The 14270-nt window shown below is 55.8% G+C and overlaps 2 protein-coding genes across 2 annotated transcripts; one reads left to right on the forward strand and one right to left on the reverse strand.

Annotated features, from left to right (window-relative positions):
- Positions 1 to 2375: 2375 nt before the first annotated feature.
- D7B24_004713 (uncharacterized protein) lies at positions 2376 to 4488 on the forward strand (the record flags this gene model as incomplete). The annotated part of the gene is made up of 3 exons (XM_028638879.1): positions 2376 to 2403; positions 2490 to 2786; positions 2849 to 4488. 3 exons carry the CDS (start codon positions 2376 to 2378, stop codon positions 4486 to 4488), a joined length of 1965 nt encoding a protein of 654 aa, XP_028496602.1.
- Positions 4489 to 5497: 1009 nt separating this feature from the next.
- Positions 5498 to 10995, reverse strand: D7B24_004714 (uncharacterized protein; the record flags this gene model as incomplete). Its single annotated transcript, XM_028638880.1, has 3 exons — positions 5498 to 6881; positions 6938 to 10633; positions 10694 to 10995. The coding sequence occupies 3 exons, from the start codon at positions 10993 to 10995 to the stop codon at positions 5498 to 5500; spliced, it is 5382 nt and encodes a 1793-aa protein (XP_028496603.1).
- Between the last annotated feature and the right edge of the window lie 3275 nt (positions 10996 to 14270).

Consider the following 14270-nt stretch of genomic DNA (forward strand, 5'->3'; position numbering starts at 1 on the left):
GCGCTCGGCAGAGGGTTCTGGGCAACGTTGCGACGATGGGCCAGACGAAACCCCGACACCCGAGCTCGCGCGGACAAGGTGCGGATGAATCCTGCGATTCACTGAGGAGGGGGGACGACAAGAAAGTTATGTCAACCTGTCGTAGGCCGTTACACCACGATTTACAGTTTGAAAGCGAGCGACTAACATCGCATCAATTGAGTTGGTGATTACTATTTCCTCGGCCGACCGATGCCCATGCACGTCAGGGTTGCGGCTCATCGAGCTTTGGGATGCCCCAGCCGCTGTCACGTCGGGAGAGACGGACCAAATTGGATTTATCTCCGGCATCTCGCAAACTTTTCCTGAAAAAGCAACTGACAGGATATGGGGGGGCATGGTACTTGGAACGTCTTTTGCGCGAATCCGGCTCCTCCAAGAGTCATGACTGGGCTGACAGGCTACATGTACGTCCTGACTGCGGCTTGTGGGGCAGCTTGACAACGGGAGCGATGCGGTACTGTCCTCGAGGCGAGACCGGGGGGTAGGAGAATTGTCCGCAGGGTGCATTGGCCGCGAGCTGGGCCCTCGAGCTGGGCCCTCGAGCTGTCTCACACAGAGGACCATGGGATTTCCCGATTGAGAGCGATACAGGAACCGGCGCACACTGTGGCTTCAATAAATCACCGACTCGAACAATCCGCCACCCAGTCAAGAAAGGGGGTTTTGTTGCTTAGCGAGCAGCCGATTTGAGGGTGGGATCAGTCCGTCCCCGACAATCATCGGGTGTTGTATGACGAGTTCGACGTTGTCGCCCGCGACATTTTCTCGTGAAGGAAGTGGATGAGGCCTCGCCGTAGAGCTGCTCTGGCAGTGACCCTCTACCAGATGCTGCGATTGACAGTGCCGGGACTGTGCCTGACGACAACGACAGGCATCCCTTCCAAGTTGTTGACGTGCCCAGAGCCTATCAGCCCCGAAAATGACACGAAACGGCGTGTGCTAGGGCAAGGTTCGCCACCTGCTAGGCTTTGTGCCTAGGCCCCCCCCCCCTCCTCTAGCCGTGCGCCAACGGTAAACGGCAGGCTGACAAACGACAACGGCAGCACCAGGCGCAATGGGCTGCACCTGCACCGAGCACTCGCGCCTGCACTTCCCCGTCCACTCGCGCCGCCAGAAGGACCCTGAATCCTTGCGGCCATCAGTCCTCAGGAAGGCCCCTACCTAGCAAGCCTAGGTAGGTACTGTACAGCACTGACCTCACAGTTCCCCTCTTCTCGTCTCTCCCCATGACTGCCTGTGACTGCCTGTGACTGCCCAGCTGCTCTTATCCAGGTCCGGTAATTACCTCGACGATACCTGGCCTTGTTGCTGTCACATCTCAAGCTCGCCCACTTCCGCACCAGACCCAGTCTAGACCCGAGCCACAACATTGTGCACCGTCTTACAACCCAGCCCAGTGCCTCTGCTCAGCTTGACCCAGACCCTTGTGCCTTGGCTCCCCTCAGCTTGGACACTCTGCTCTCTTCTCCCCCCTCGTCATTCGGTCGTCGGTACCTGATCCTGGCGAGGTGGAAGCCACCCGCACATAGCACAGTCACGACAACCACAGCCGGCCTTGTCCTGCAGCCCGACGCATATATCATACAGCATCTTCCCTGGCGACTGTGGCCAGGCTAGCTCAAGTCGGCACATCGATCGCATGTGTGTTTCCTCTTCACCCACCACCTATTCGTTCCCTTCGCCTTCACGCCCAACATCATCACTGTCTCGGCCGGCTTGATTCGAGGCCACGGTTCGTAGACATTGGTAGCCAACCAGCGGCAGATCAGAAGATCAGTAGTCAAGCACCCTGCCGACATCATCGATCAGATACCCCTCCGTGTTCGCCTTGACGTGCCATTCGGTATCAGGCACACTGCCTCCGATCGCGCGCCACACGATCACAATCCCCAAACTGCTGCCACCGCATCTGCGATTGTCATCGCCTCATCTCCGTTTTCCTTCTCCCCCGCTTGTTGCTGGGCCCTCCTCTCTCTTCCCAGCGACACAGCATTCAGCTGAGACGATCAGCAGCCCGCCCTTTTCGCTGGCGCGTCGTCGCTTTGCCAGTCTGTCACGTCTCTTGAGACGCTCTGTCTTCAAGCTTCGCATTTAGCGACGAGAATTCGAGTGGTCCTGCAGTGCTTTGAGGTACCCTGACCCACAAGTCTCCTCGTCATCTCGGATTAGAAACAATCGATCCGTACCATCACGAGTCGTGTGTCTGGATCCCGTACCTCTGCGCCAAGTCAAGTCGCAAGTGCTCGACCCTTCTCTGCCCGATCATTTTCCACATTGTCGAACTGAGAAACTCTTCGCACTCATCGGCTCGACCCGTTGTCGCCGTCATCGTCATGGAGCAAACTTTCATGACCATTCACAGTATGCCACTACCGCGCTCAACCTCGTGCTGTCGCTCGTCCTATTTTTTTCCGCACCCAGATTTTGGCTGACACGTGCGTATCCAGACCTTTCTCCCGAAGCCAATATCCTCTTCGCCTCCGAGTCGATCTTTGATATTCTCGGCTACCACCCTCACGAGGTGCAGGACAGGTCTTGCTTTGAATACTTCCACCCTGAAGAGGTGCCTTTTGCCCGCTCCGTCCATAACCGCGGCGTTCAACTCGACAAGGCGGCAGTCCTTCACTATGCTCGCATATTGTCACGCTCCGGCCAGTGGGTCAGCTGCGAGTGCTGCTTCACAGTCGTCCACGATGTTCTAGTTGCCTGTACCAGCGTGTATCGGCGAGGCGAGAAGAGCGAGAGTATGTGCACATTCCCAGCTATCACGCCCCTGCTCTTGCATTGCTGACCGGAACCCCACTAGGACGCGCCATTGAAGCGCCTCAGATTCGACGGCTCTTCTCGAGCTCTCCTCGTGATCCTCGATATCACATGCTAGAGCACCTATCCCCAAAATTCCGGACGCAGCCGACAGAACGGGAACCCAGAGCCGCTCTCATCGTGAACCGATTTACCAGGACACTGACAGTCATGTTTGCGACAAACGCCGTGTCTACCATTCTTGGTGTACGTCCTGACCAGATCAAAGACAAGAGTTTCTATGAATGTATTCAGGAAAACTGTCTTCCCGATGCCATACGATGCCTCGAGAGCGCCAAGGCAAACGACTCGATTGCCTACCTGCGCTTTTGGTACCGGGACCCCCGTCGAGAGGAAGACTTCGACGAAGAGGATGAGGAGGAGGAGGAAGATGAACGTCGAAGCATCAATTCCAGCGACTCGGAGGGAGGAGGAGCTCGGTTGTACACCCATATGGACATCGATATCGAGCCCTCTAGCCCGAAGATCAAGATGGAGCACGAGGACTCCCAACAGTCCATGTCTAGCATCAGTTCCGCCTCCAACGCAGTTGCCATGGAGTCTGGTTCCAGTAGCGGCGCCTACCAGACCCCTCCCAGCGCCGGTTCGCGCACAGGACCAAGCCGTCCCAGTCCTGAGTCTGGCCCTACACCTCGTGCCCGTCGAAGACGCACACTCAATGCTCCACTGGAACTTGAGGCCGTTGTTTCATGCACGTCGGATGGGCTTGTCGTTGTTCTTCGCCGTGCGCGTCCTCCCATTCCAGCCTCACACCCGCCACTGGTCCCACCTCATAGCTTTGAGAATGGTCTTTTCGCCGCTCCCTGGGGTCAACAGCCCATTCGACCAGAGTATCCGCCTGGAGCCCAATACAACTTCCAGCCGCCATACACTTCACAGCAGCCGCCTCTTTACGACGATGCTGCCAAGGCCGTCGGCGGTCCGCCTCTGGACCAGCTTATGAGTTCGATCCGAGACGTTGCTGTCTTTGCCTGGGCTCTCATTGGTATCAACGGCAACCTTGCGACCTACACCAGAGGCTTACCTCGAGGCGAGGCTCAACCCGCGGACGGAATTCCTATCTGGGACCCAAATGCCGGCAACGAAGTATCCTACCTAGGGCCCGAAAACCAAGCAGTGCAGCGTTGGGTTGATTATGAAAAGGGCAAAAGCAGCACTCCGGGCCATGGGACATATGCGAACAATGGACATAATCGTTGGCCCCCTGAGAACCAGCAGCGACAGCACGAGTTGTCGACGGCGAATGGCACCATGGGCGGGAACTATACCTTTGCAAGCCACTCACAGCAACGGTGGATGAATCTTGAGCAAGGCGTAGCTAATGGCGCTCGGCCAGGGCACGATCATAATGGGCATGCGCCGCCCACGGGAGGGGAACACCAGCAGAACCACACGCAAGTTGATGATACTCAGTCATATCGACAGCACCACCACACTGCACCTGGCTTCCCGCCGGCATTTGGGCACAATCAGCAGCCTCATCAGCAATATCTCCAGTGGGGCAATGGCGAGCAGAACCCACCCCCGCCATCGTACCATAGTAACGACGGCTATGGTCCGGCATCGACACAGGCTGGGCCTATCAATCCTCCAAGCAATGGGCAACGCTTCTATTGGCAGTGAAATAAATGCCATGGTAGAGAGTTCTGTTGGCGATTTGATCGGATGAAAATTCCGATTCGCTTACCAACTTGTCTTTCAAGTTGCTCAGGTAAAGGTGGGAAGGAGGCCTGGGAAAAAACACGTGAAGCTTGAGGCACGTGTTCAGGTCATTGTGATTTAGTTTGGTTCGAAGCAAAAGTAGTCAGAAGATACCCCTGAGCGACCAAGTCGGGCCTGATGAGAGGTCTGCCGGCTGAGCTCTGGCGGGTGTTTGGTGCGAAAGCAAGCATTGGATTGTTTCTGCATCTCCACAATGAAGTAATTTACGTCATTCTTGAACCCCTTCTGCCACTTGCCTCCTGCCTAGTGCAGAGTGTGTGGTGATGAGCTGTGTACTTCCAAAAGAGAAGCGTGTCTGGGGCACCGAGTTATGCTTCATACTGATTGATGAATGGGACGCACAGGAAAGAAATGACCACCGTCCCGAGCCATAGTCATGCGTGTCCCGCCATTTGGATGAAGTACAGCCCTCGATCGTCGCACACGAAGCTGATGTGATGTTGCGTACTCAACTCACTCGAACGTTCTCCGGCCGGGTACCTACATCTCATCATGGCAGGCACGGTATTCAATGGATGCTGTTCAATTCAGGCTATTATTGCGAAACCGATCAAACGGTCACCAGGGAAACCCTCGCAGTCAAAGGTCCGAAACAACTATTTCCGTACACTATACGACCAGGTGATAAGAAAGACGCGTTCAACAAAATCAAGAGACAGGAAGAATAAAAAAAAAGAGTCCGCGCATGTGGTAGCAGGAGCAGACTTCGCTCGAACGCCGAATTCTTCCCAGTGCCGTCCCCATCCCCTTTTATCCCGTTCTCCATGGTCGTGGAGGTTCCCATCAACGTGACCCGCGAGGGAGTTGCGGCCGTGGCGATGTAATTATATATCTTTTATCAGGTTGACCCCGGACAATAAAACACCGGGGCATCAAAAAGAGCGAGCCCGATGGAGTGTAGAGGTGGTGTTTACATGTTGGCCAGCTCGTGGTCGATCTGGCGATCCATGAAAGTGCGCCTCTCACCAACGAGCTCGGACTGCAGTCTTTGCTCCACCAGGGCGCGCACCTGCTTCTTGGTCACCGTGTCGAGATCGACCTCCATGAGGACGCTGCGGATGGCTTCGACGATCATGCCATCGTCAGGCCCGGCAAGACCACGCTGGAAATCAAAGGTGGACGACGAAGCCTCCGCAGCGCGGTTACCGCCGGCGAAGCCAAGGGCAGTAGAAGAGCGGTTGCCGCCCATCAGAGACGGGTTGCTGGCGTGACCATGGAGGTTGCCCATGGAACGGGCAGGGTAATCGGCGTACGGGGACTGGGTTCGCTGGATGTCATGGGCGCCCATGGAGGCCATGGACTGACGATGAGCCAGATGGGGATCAGCAAAGGGTCCAGCGCCAGTCATGGTCGAATGCCGGGTCATGTGGCCGGGGCTGGGCGTGCCAAAGAGCGCAGGTGACTGAGGGGGCATGTAGGGGTTTTGGCGGTTTTGCATGCCCGTAATGACAGATCCCTGGCGGACAGACGAGTAGACAGACTTGATTTCGTCCATCTCGTACTGGTCCTGGTATTCGCCTTCGTACTTCTCAGGGTATCCGCCGCGACGACCAGGTAGCTGGTTGGCCTGGGCATAATCATCCCAACGCTGCAGAGGAACGCTGCGGGGATCATAGCCCTCATCATCGACGGCCACGATCTGCTTGTTGCCCTTCTCTCCAATGACGATACGCGTGTTTCCCCACGAGAAGTTGTCCTGGTTCCAGAAAGAATAGATCGGCAGAATAAAGGAGTAGATGGGGAAAGCCAAGATATAGATCACCATCCAACCAATGTGTTGCCACTGACGCTTGAGGATGAAAACCAAAGCCTGGAGACCGTACACGGCTGCCAGCATGATGATGGAGATCAAGGGGAACTGGCCAGTGCCGCTAGCGACGAGGTAGATGAGGTAGCCGAGATAGACACACGTGGCGGGGAGGATGATGGTTCCGAAGAGATCAATGAAGACGACGAAACGCATGCTGAAGCAGCAGAAACCACACATCTCCTTGAGCTGCATCAGCTCGAACAGGTTGTGCATCGTTGAGTTAATCCAGCGACGACGCTGGGACAAGAGAACGCTCCATGACTCCGGTGCCGCGGTCTGGCAGTATGCGTCGGGAATGAACTTGTAGGACATGAACGGGAAATGCTTGGTCATCAGGGTCGTCAGGTAACGATCCTCACCAAGGGCCAGCAGGTTCTTCTTATGCAATGTGTCGACATCGCATACGCTGTACTCCTGAATGACGCCGTCAGAGATGATGAGAGGCTTGCCCTTATCGGCGGTACGCAGGCGATACATGGTGAAGCTAAAGACTGTTAGCGAAGAGTAAATACGGCGAGACGGGGGGAGAAAGGGACGTACCATCCAGGCAAACAGGTCACACTGCCGAACAACGATTCGAAAGCCTTGGCCAGGTGGTGGGAAATGAAGTACTCATAGACCTGGATCATAGTCCACCAGGTCTTTTCATCGTTTTGCAGAGCTGTTTCGCCACATATACCAGCAATCTTGCCATCGTTAGCACAGGCGGCAACAAGACGATTCAGCGAGTCCTCGCGGACAGAGGTATCGGCGTCGACCATGAAGAGGTATTCGTATAGCTCGGGGTCCACACCGATGATGTTGTTGATCTGATGAAACATTTCGAGTTCAAGCGGGTTCATTGGAGAGCGGTGGTGGACGCGGTTGAGGAAGCTCATGAGGAGAATCTGGGAGTCTCGCTTGCCACGGTTGCCAGGCTTCGTCTTACTTTGCTCGGATTCCTTGCCAACCTTGACGACAACAAGATAGGGAACGACATTGCCTTCGAATTCGTAGAGACCCGAGTAAACCTTGCCGTAATTGAGCTGCTCGCTTCCAGTACCGACGGACTTGAAGGCCAGGGCGGGAGGGTCGATCTTGGGGTCGACACCCAAGATGTCCAAAACAATCTTAGGCGTCGGGCGGTCGTTGCCTTGACCAACAATGACACCGTCGCAGATGACACAGATGAGCTTTCTCTTGTTGTCGTACTGAAGAGCAGTGAGAGAGTCAAGAGCCTTTCGAAGGGACTCTTCACCCTCAGTGTAGGCGGGCACCTGGCAAATGACGAACTTATCTTGCGGCGAGGGGCGCCTCTTGGAACCGAACTGCAGTGCAGATACAAACTTGAGTAGAATGACTGCGCACAACATGATGCTGAAAGCCAGCAACAGCCAGTTGTTGACAGTACACTTGGGCGTCTCTCTGAAGTCTGTAATACCCTTATAGAATGTGTTGCGGATGCAGTTCATGCTGTTCTGAACGCTCTGGTTCTCAGTGGCGTTACCGGCGGCCCGTTCCAAGACGTCGTTCCATTGATCGGTGACATCGGCGCCAGGATTTTGCTTGATCACGTTGATAAGCTTCTCGTTCAAGAAAGTGGAGCCACCCAGATTCTTCTGACGCTTTTGCGTGTGGAAGTAGTTGGTCAAGTCGTAAATCTTGTCGTCGTAAATGACCCATTGGCGTCCGTCGTTCTCGCCCTGCTTACGGACTGTCCCCTTGGACCAAACTAGATCGCCGTGGAAGTATTCCTTGATTCTGGGTTCAAAACGTTTGCTGTACCAATCTGCGGCTCGAAGCTTCGTGACAGGGTTTGACTGATAGTAGCCAGATGTGTGAGCAGCAATCTGGAATTCCAAGGTATTGTTGAGATCGAGGCGGAAAGAGTCCTCGATATCAAGGCCAGGGCAAGTCAGGGGCAGAGGAGCAACAAAATAGTCGTCGAGATTCATGCCGGCGAGTGGAAGCATGTTTTCCCGTGTGGTCTCAATATCTTGGTCCGAGTGTTGCTGTTTCCAAAACTTGGAGATGTCATAAACTTTGCCGTGAATGCTGACCCAGAAGTCGCTTTGTCCTTGGTGGGTATCGACTTCTTTCTGAGAGTATGCCTTGTCGAAGTTGGGACACAGAAGACGGCCGAACGCAACGATCCAGAAGACAATTAGAGCGTTCAAGAACAAGATGAAGAAACAAAGAACAAGCTTCTCACGCCAGGCCATGCGAACGTCAGGCCGCTTCATGCGTCCGACGTAGCGAAGCAATGGGGAAGGAATCCACCAGGTGAAAGCCCAGACGATGAAGACCCAGACTCTACGCTTCATCGGCAGAGACTTCGTCTCGATTTGCTTGCCATCGGCGAGTTCAGGGTCGAGAGGACCAATGAACTCACCGTCCTCGTTGTAGTAGACTGCGCCTTTGTGGGTGTCGCCTTTGTGCCCAAGGCCATAGTCACCAACGGCGACGTTGCGCATGCCCGTCATGCCCGTCATACGCGTCGGTGCGATCGAAGGTGCTGCCACAGGGTTCTGGTTGAACGTCGCTTGGGACATGTTGCCGTGGCTAAAATTGCGCTGATGGTTGACGACACCGTTGCTCCCGCTGTGATCATCAAGAATGACCTGGCCTGGGAAGTAGCCACTGCCATTGTTTGAATAACCAGACTCGAGGTGGTTGACAGCCATCATGTTGCCAACGCCAGGGAGGTTGTTCAACGGTTTGAGGTCGAGCATGCTTTCAGCTTCCCACCAGGCAGACTCACGCATCCAGACACGCTCTTTGCCGACAATGACCTCGCCATTGCTCCAGCCACGCTCCAAGAGCCACGTCTCAATGCCATCCCGCCCGTCTTTGCATCCTAGCGCCGAGTACCGCTGAACAAACTCTTCGATGTCGAAGTCAGCGGTGAAATCAAGGTTCTTGTTGCGCCTGTTGGCCCACTCGGGGAGGCGCCAGGCCCGCAGCTGGCGAGAAACGGTACCAGCCGACCAAGCAGATGTGACAGAAGGCAAAGCAGCCAAGCTGGCTGGGGAGTCATCGGTGGGGTGGAGAGAGAGGTGGTACCACACACGGCTTGAGGCAAGCAGGGCTGGCAAATCGAGGCGACTGTGGGTGCCTAGGTTAATGCCTTCACCGGCGACCGGGAACAACAGCTGTTTGATGAATCCGTCATCATCAGCGGACAGACCAATCTTCTCGAGAATCTCTTCCCTCTTCTCCAGCTCATGTTGCCTTTCCCTGCTGGCTGGAGTCGAGCTGATGCCCAGGTCAGGAGCAACCTCGGCAACGGCATTTTGCATTTCACGGAGCACGGAGCTGCCAGTGGCGGGCACTTCGATGCCGTCAGCAATCATCTCCGAGTTGATGCCCATGGAATCGTCAAAGACGCCACGCAAAGCCAAAGCCTTGCCGAGCGTTGGGCTGGGGATCTCAATGACACTGATGCAGACGGTGTCTTCACCCTCCTCGTTACTGGTGGGTGTTCGCACCCCACGTCCGTCGAGAGACTCAGCGCCATCCTTGATGCGGGTCATTTGGGCGGCGATGGCAGCGTTGGCCTTCGTGATGACCCAATCGACGAGGGCTTCATAGAGTCCACCAACAAATGTCGAACGGTCTTCGGTCGTGCATTGTTTCATAAGCACCTCGGGTTCCATTCCAAGGAGACCGCTCACGTCTTCGCAAACATCTTCCAGAACGTCCTCATCGACGTTGTAATCAAGCGTGTTACCGAGCTTGAGGAGGCCAGCAAGCGTTGAGATGAAGCTTCGGTGCGAGGCACCCTTGATGCCAATATCCTTGAGGGCGGTCCTGAAGTCCTCGGCGGCAGCAGCATCATCGGCGGTCGGGAGATATGAGGGCGGGTCGTAGGTACCCGAGCGAGCCAGCAGGGCATACTGCGAGGCAGGCTTGAGGCCTAGGAACTCCCGCTCAGCGGGAGTTGAGGCAGACGTCAGGAGGTAATAGAATACGTCGAAAGCCCTGTAGCCGGCCTCAGAAGGAATGTTCATCAAGCCCTTCATGGTATCGATACCACCCTGCGACAACGCGATGCTGGCAGCGGTGAGATTGCCAGCTAGGTTGATGGTCAGGGTAACGCCGAGGGCGGCTTGCCGAGGCGTCGAAGGGTTGTAAGGTGTGGAGCATCGCAGAAAAGGCTGAATGGCATCCAAAGCTTTGTAGAGCGACGAAGGCGTGGACATGGGCAGAGAGGAGAGGAAAGGAGCCAGAACGGACGGTGTGGACTCGTGAAGGGAGCTGTGTTTCATCTCGTCAGCGCGTCGTTCTGTCTGTTGGATCAGCTTCGGTAGGACTTACCCCAAGACAATGCAGCCGTCCTCAGCACGTCGCCTGGCATGCTCCCAGGCACTGGCACCTAGTGAGGCATCGACGGTGCCTCCGATGGAGCCATTGGGACCGGTCTGCGAGGCAGTGAGCCAGGTGTTGACCACAGTGCTGGTGCCAGCGTCGAGCCTGTAGGGCTGGGCGGAGAGGTAGATATTATGAATGGCATTGAGAAGAGTCGTGGTAGACACCTGAGTCGATTGCTGGCCGGTGCCTCTGTTGCCACCTGGTGCCTCCGAGGCCAGAGAGTACATTGACATTCTGGGGTTCGTCATCTTGACGGTCGGGGGGCTCGCGAAGTCTTGCCCTGTGCAGGGACTTCAAGGGCGATGGCAGATAGGATCAGGTGGTGTTGCCTGCGTATGGACCCGGACGTCAAAAGGGGATGGCGTGGGCTCGGCGCCCTCGTTGGAAGACCCAGGAAAGTGTAGGCGGTTTATTATGATCTTTGATGTCGAATTCGAATGGAGTATTAGAAGAGTAGCGAGTGAGATTTCGTTAAGCGCTGGCTGGATGGCCGGATCGAAAGTCTGATTTGGGTCGCTTGGGCAACGCGTGGGCGTGGCTGTCGTGGTTCCCGAGAAGAGACAAGTTGATGCTGGACAAGAACAGAACAGGCAATGAGAGGGATCGAAACAACCACCAAAGCGAGTGAGATGGTTGTCGAGTAAAGGGTTGGGAGGGGAGAAACTGAAAGGAAGAAGCCCAATGTCGAGCAGCTTTGCCTCAGACACAACGAGAGGTGGCAGTGGAGAGCAGAGGGAGGATTGGGATTTGCCGGGCAGAAAGGACTCTGGGTCTCGTAATGACTGGGGCCTGAGAGGGTTCGATCACCACATTGCCCACGACAGACAAGAAAGAAAGCGAGGACAGGGGGCTCCGGGGCCAATGGACGGGCTGCGGTGCACGACAGACGACAGACGCGCAGTTCTCGGAGACGTGCGACAGAAAGCATGATTTCACGGACCCCTGACCCAGGGGCTTCCCATCTGTCCACAGAGGCTAGGCTGTAAGAGGCTTTTTGGTGGGCACTCGAGGTTCCATCCGCAGACGAGCCGGTCTCCGCGCTGATCCAGAATGAACGAATGGATGGTGGACTCTGCTCCCACTGTGCGATGCTTTTCTTGGAGAGACCAGCGTGAATACGAGGCGGCGAACTGCAACCTGCAGCTGCAGCGCTGTGTTGGATCAGGCAGCCAGAGGTAGGCCGGGCGGCGAGGTCGGGGAAGCGTTAGCTGTCGAACATCAGGACGGGTTTCTGCCCTCCACTTTTTGGTGACGACAGTCATGCTATTCTTGTCAATGGGTATACTGGATGCCCTATTCTCCTCTCTTGCGGCGCAGTCAGCAATGGCTGAACGAGATCTCGCTGCTGATCGGGAACAACGACTTTTTGCGCTTGATCGTCTGACTGCGGTCCGGTCCCCCCTGGGTGGCTGTCAGTCCAAGTCGAAATCCGAGTGCATCTCCTGTAACACATAGTGGCGTCTCTTGTTGGACTGCCATCCAGTCCGTCGTTCTCACCGCAGATCATCAACTGGCGAGCCCGGTTCGTATCGGCCGAGGGAGGGGCGGGGTGGGTGATGTGCATTCACTACCGCTTGCAGTACCGTTTTCCAGCCAGCCTTTCTGGCCCTCAGCACTTGCATGAAGCTCCATCGTTTTCTTGTTCGTGACGGACAGGAACCGAGAAAAGATGCGGAGGCTATGCTGGAAGGCTGGGTCAGGCTGGGTGTGGGTGTGTGTGTGTGTGTCTGGGTCAGGCTCCACAGCTGGGAGCTGGATCGGTAAGAGGAAAATCCTGCACCGTCTGTAGTGAAGTGGAATGGTGGGGGTGGACTGGAGTTCCAGTCGAAGTGGGTGCTGGGGCGGGCCAGCAAAATGCTTTTTTTAGGCACCTTACCAAGGTAAACGACCACACAAGCAATCCCTGGCAGGTTCGGCGTCCACTGTTCTCTGTTCGCTCAGTGTCGCATTTTTAGCGGCCGATGCCCTGGGTCCACAGAGCCCACCAGTGCCCGGAGATCTTGGAACAGGTCGCACCCCCCGAACCTAACTACCTAGGTGCCTTACTTCCTACCCCCGAAGCCCTTCAGGGGCCTGGAGTGAGTACCTAGAGTACCTACGTACCTAACCTAGGGGTGACCCCTTTTTTTCGTCCCAGAGGCAGAGTGCCTGGCATCCAGGACAGACGGGCTGCTTCAAACTCGGTGCGAGCACAGCAGCTCCTATCAGCATTGGTTAGAGCCGCACATCAGTCCTGCATTCCCCTTGCCGATCATGGGAATGCTCTAATTGAATTCATGTGTTCAGTGTCTGAACCTGCCGTGTTTACCTAGGTACCTACCTACCCTACCTTACCATGCCTTACCTAGGTGCCTGCCTTGCCCAGGCCAGCCAGGTACGACAAGATCCTCATGGGAAAGGAATTCCCAGTTGCCGGGGGGGGGGGGGGGGGGGGGTCTCAGCGCCTCCATTCTGAATGCTTCCCCCAAGATGGCGTGTTGCTTGCTGCCGCCGCCGGCACCATTCACCCAATCAAAGACTAAGCCGCTCAATCACCTACTGATCGATCGCTAGCCTTGACGGTGCTAGGTGAATCAACAACAACAACATCCCGACACGGCCCCAAGGGTCAACAAGAGACGGGACGATACCGAACGCGTCACAGTGACCATAAATCCCATCCCCGTCTGTGCGGATTGCAATGGGCATGTCGCTGGTCCAGTTGCATGTGCGTGGAACATCGCTTGCTCACACCGTCTCTCCTTGCCTACTGCTCAACTTAATCATCTTTGTTGATGGTTCGGCTGCCCCTGGTCACCACTTTGCGATCCTCCTGCTGGCCCGAAACTTTGGCTCTCGTTACATTGAAGGGCGGCTCCATCACCGATTACCTCTTCCCGATGTAGGACCAAAATATTCAAGGGAAAGCCTGGGTTGGCGATTGCCATCTCCGCCCACGTTTAATCGCTCCCGGACCAATCGAATGATCTCGACTGCATCTTGACACCCCGGCAGGTCTTGCCCTTTATTGTCCCGACGGGAGCGTGCAGAGACAGATCAACACCACATAAACTCAAAGAGAGCCAGCGACTCTACTAGACCTGCAATATTGCTAGCCCGATCAACAAAAACAATGTTCAATGTCTACGATTCGCCATTGTGAGATGCCAGATACATGCGTGGCTGGACGCTGGACACTGACAGCATGCTTTCCAGTGGCAAGTCATGGCGAGGCTCAGGTTCATTTTGCGGGTCGTTCAATAACCGTGAAAAGCATACTGTGCTGTGAATCAAGCTTTCGCATCGAGACCCAGGCGGAGAGTGGCATTTTGGCCAAGTGCCGACCAGGATACCCTGTCACACAGCGTCTCGACCCGGGCTCGCCATGCTTGGGTGTCCTCCACTTCTCGTCAGGCCAAGCTGGAACTGTACAGTGCGCCTCTCTCTCCTGATCTCTCATGCAGCACGTACCCACCAGCTACAACGGGGCCACGTCGTGTTGCGGTGCTGAACCCACGAGTGGGTGCTGCCAACCCGACCCTGC

This window comes from Verticillium nonalfalfae (assembly GCF_003724135.2).
Source record: "Verticillium nonalfalfae strain VnAa140/NRRL 66861 chromosome Unknown scaffold_27, whole genome shotgun sequence".
Taxonomy (NCBI): Eukaryota; Fungi; Ascomycota; class Sordariomycetes; order Glomerellales; family Plectosphaerellaceae; genus Verticillium; species Verticillium nonalfalfae.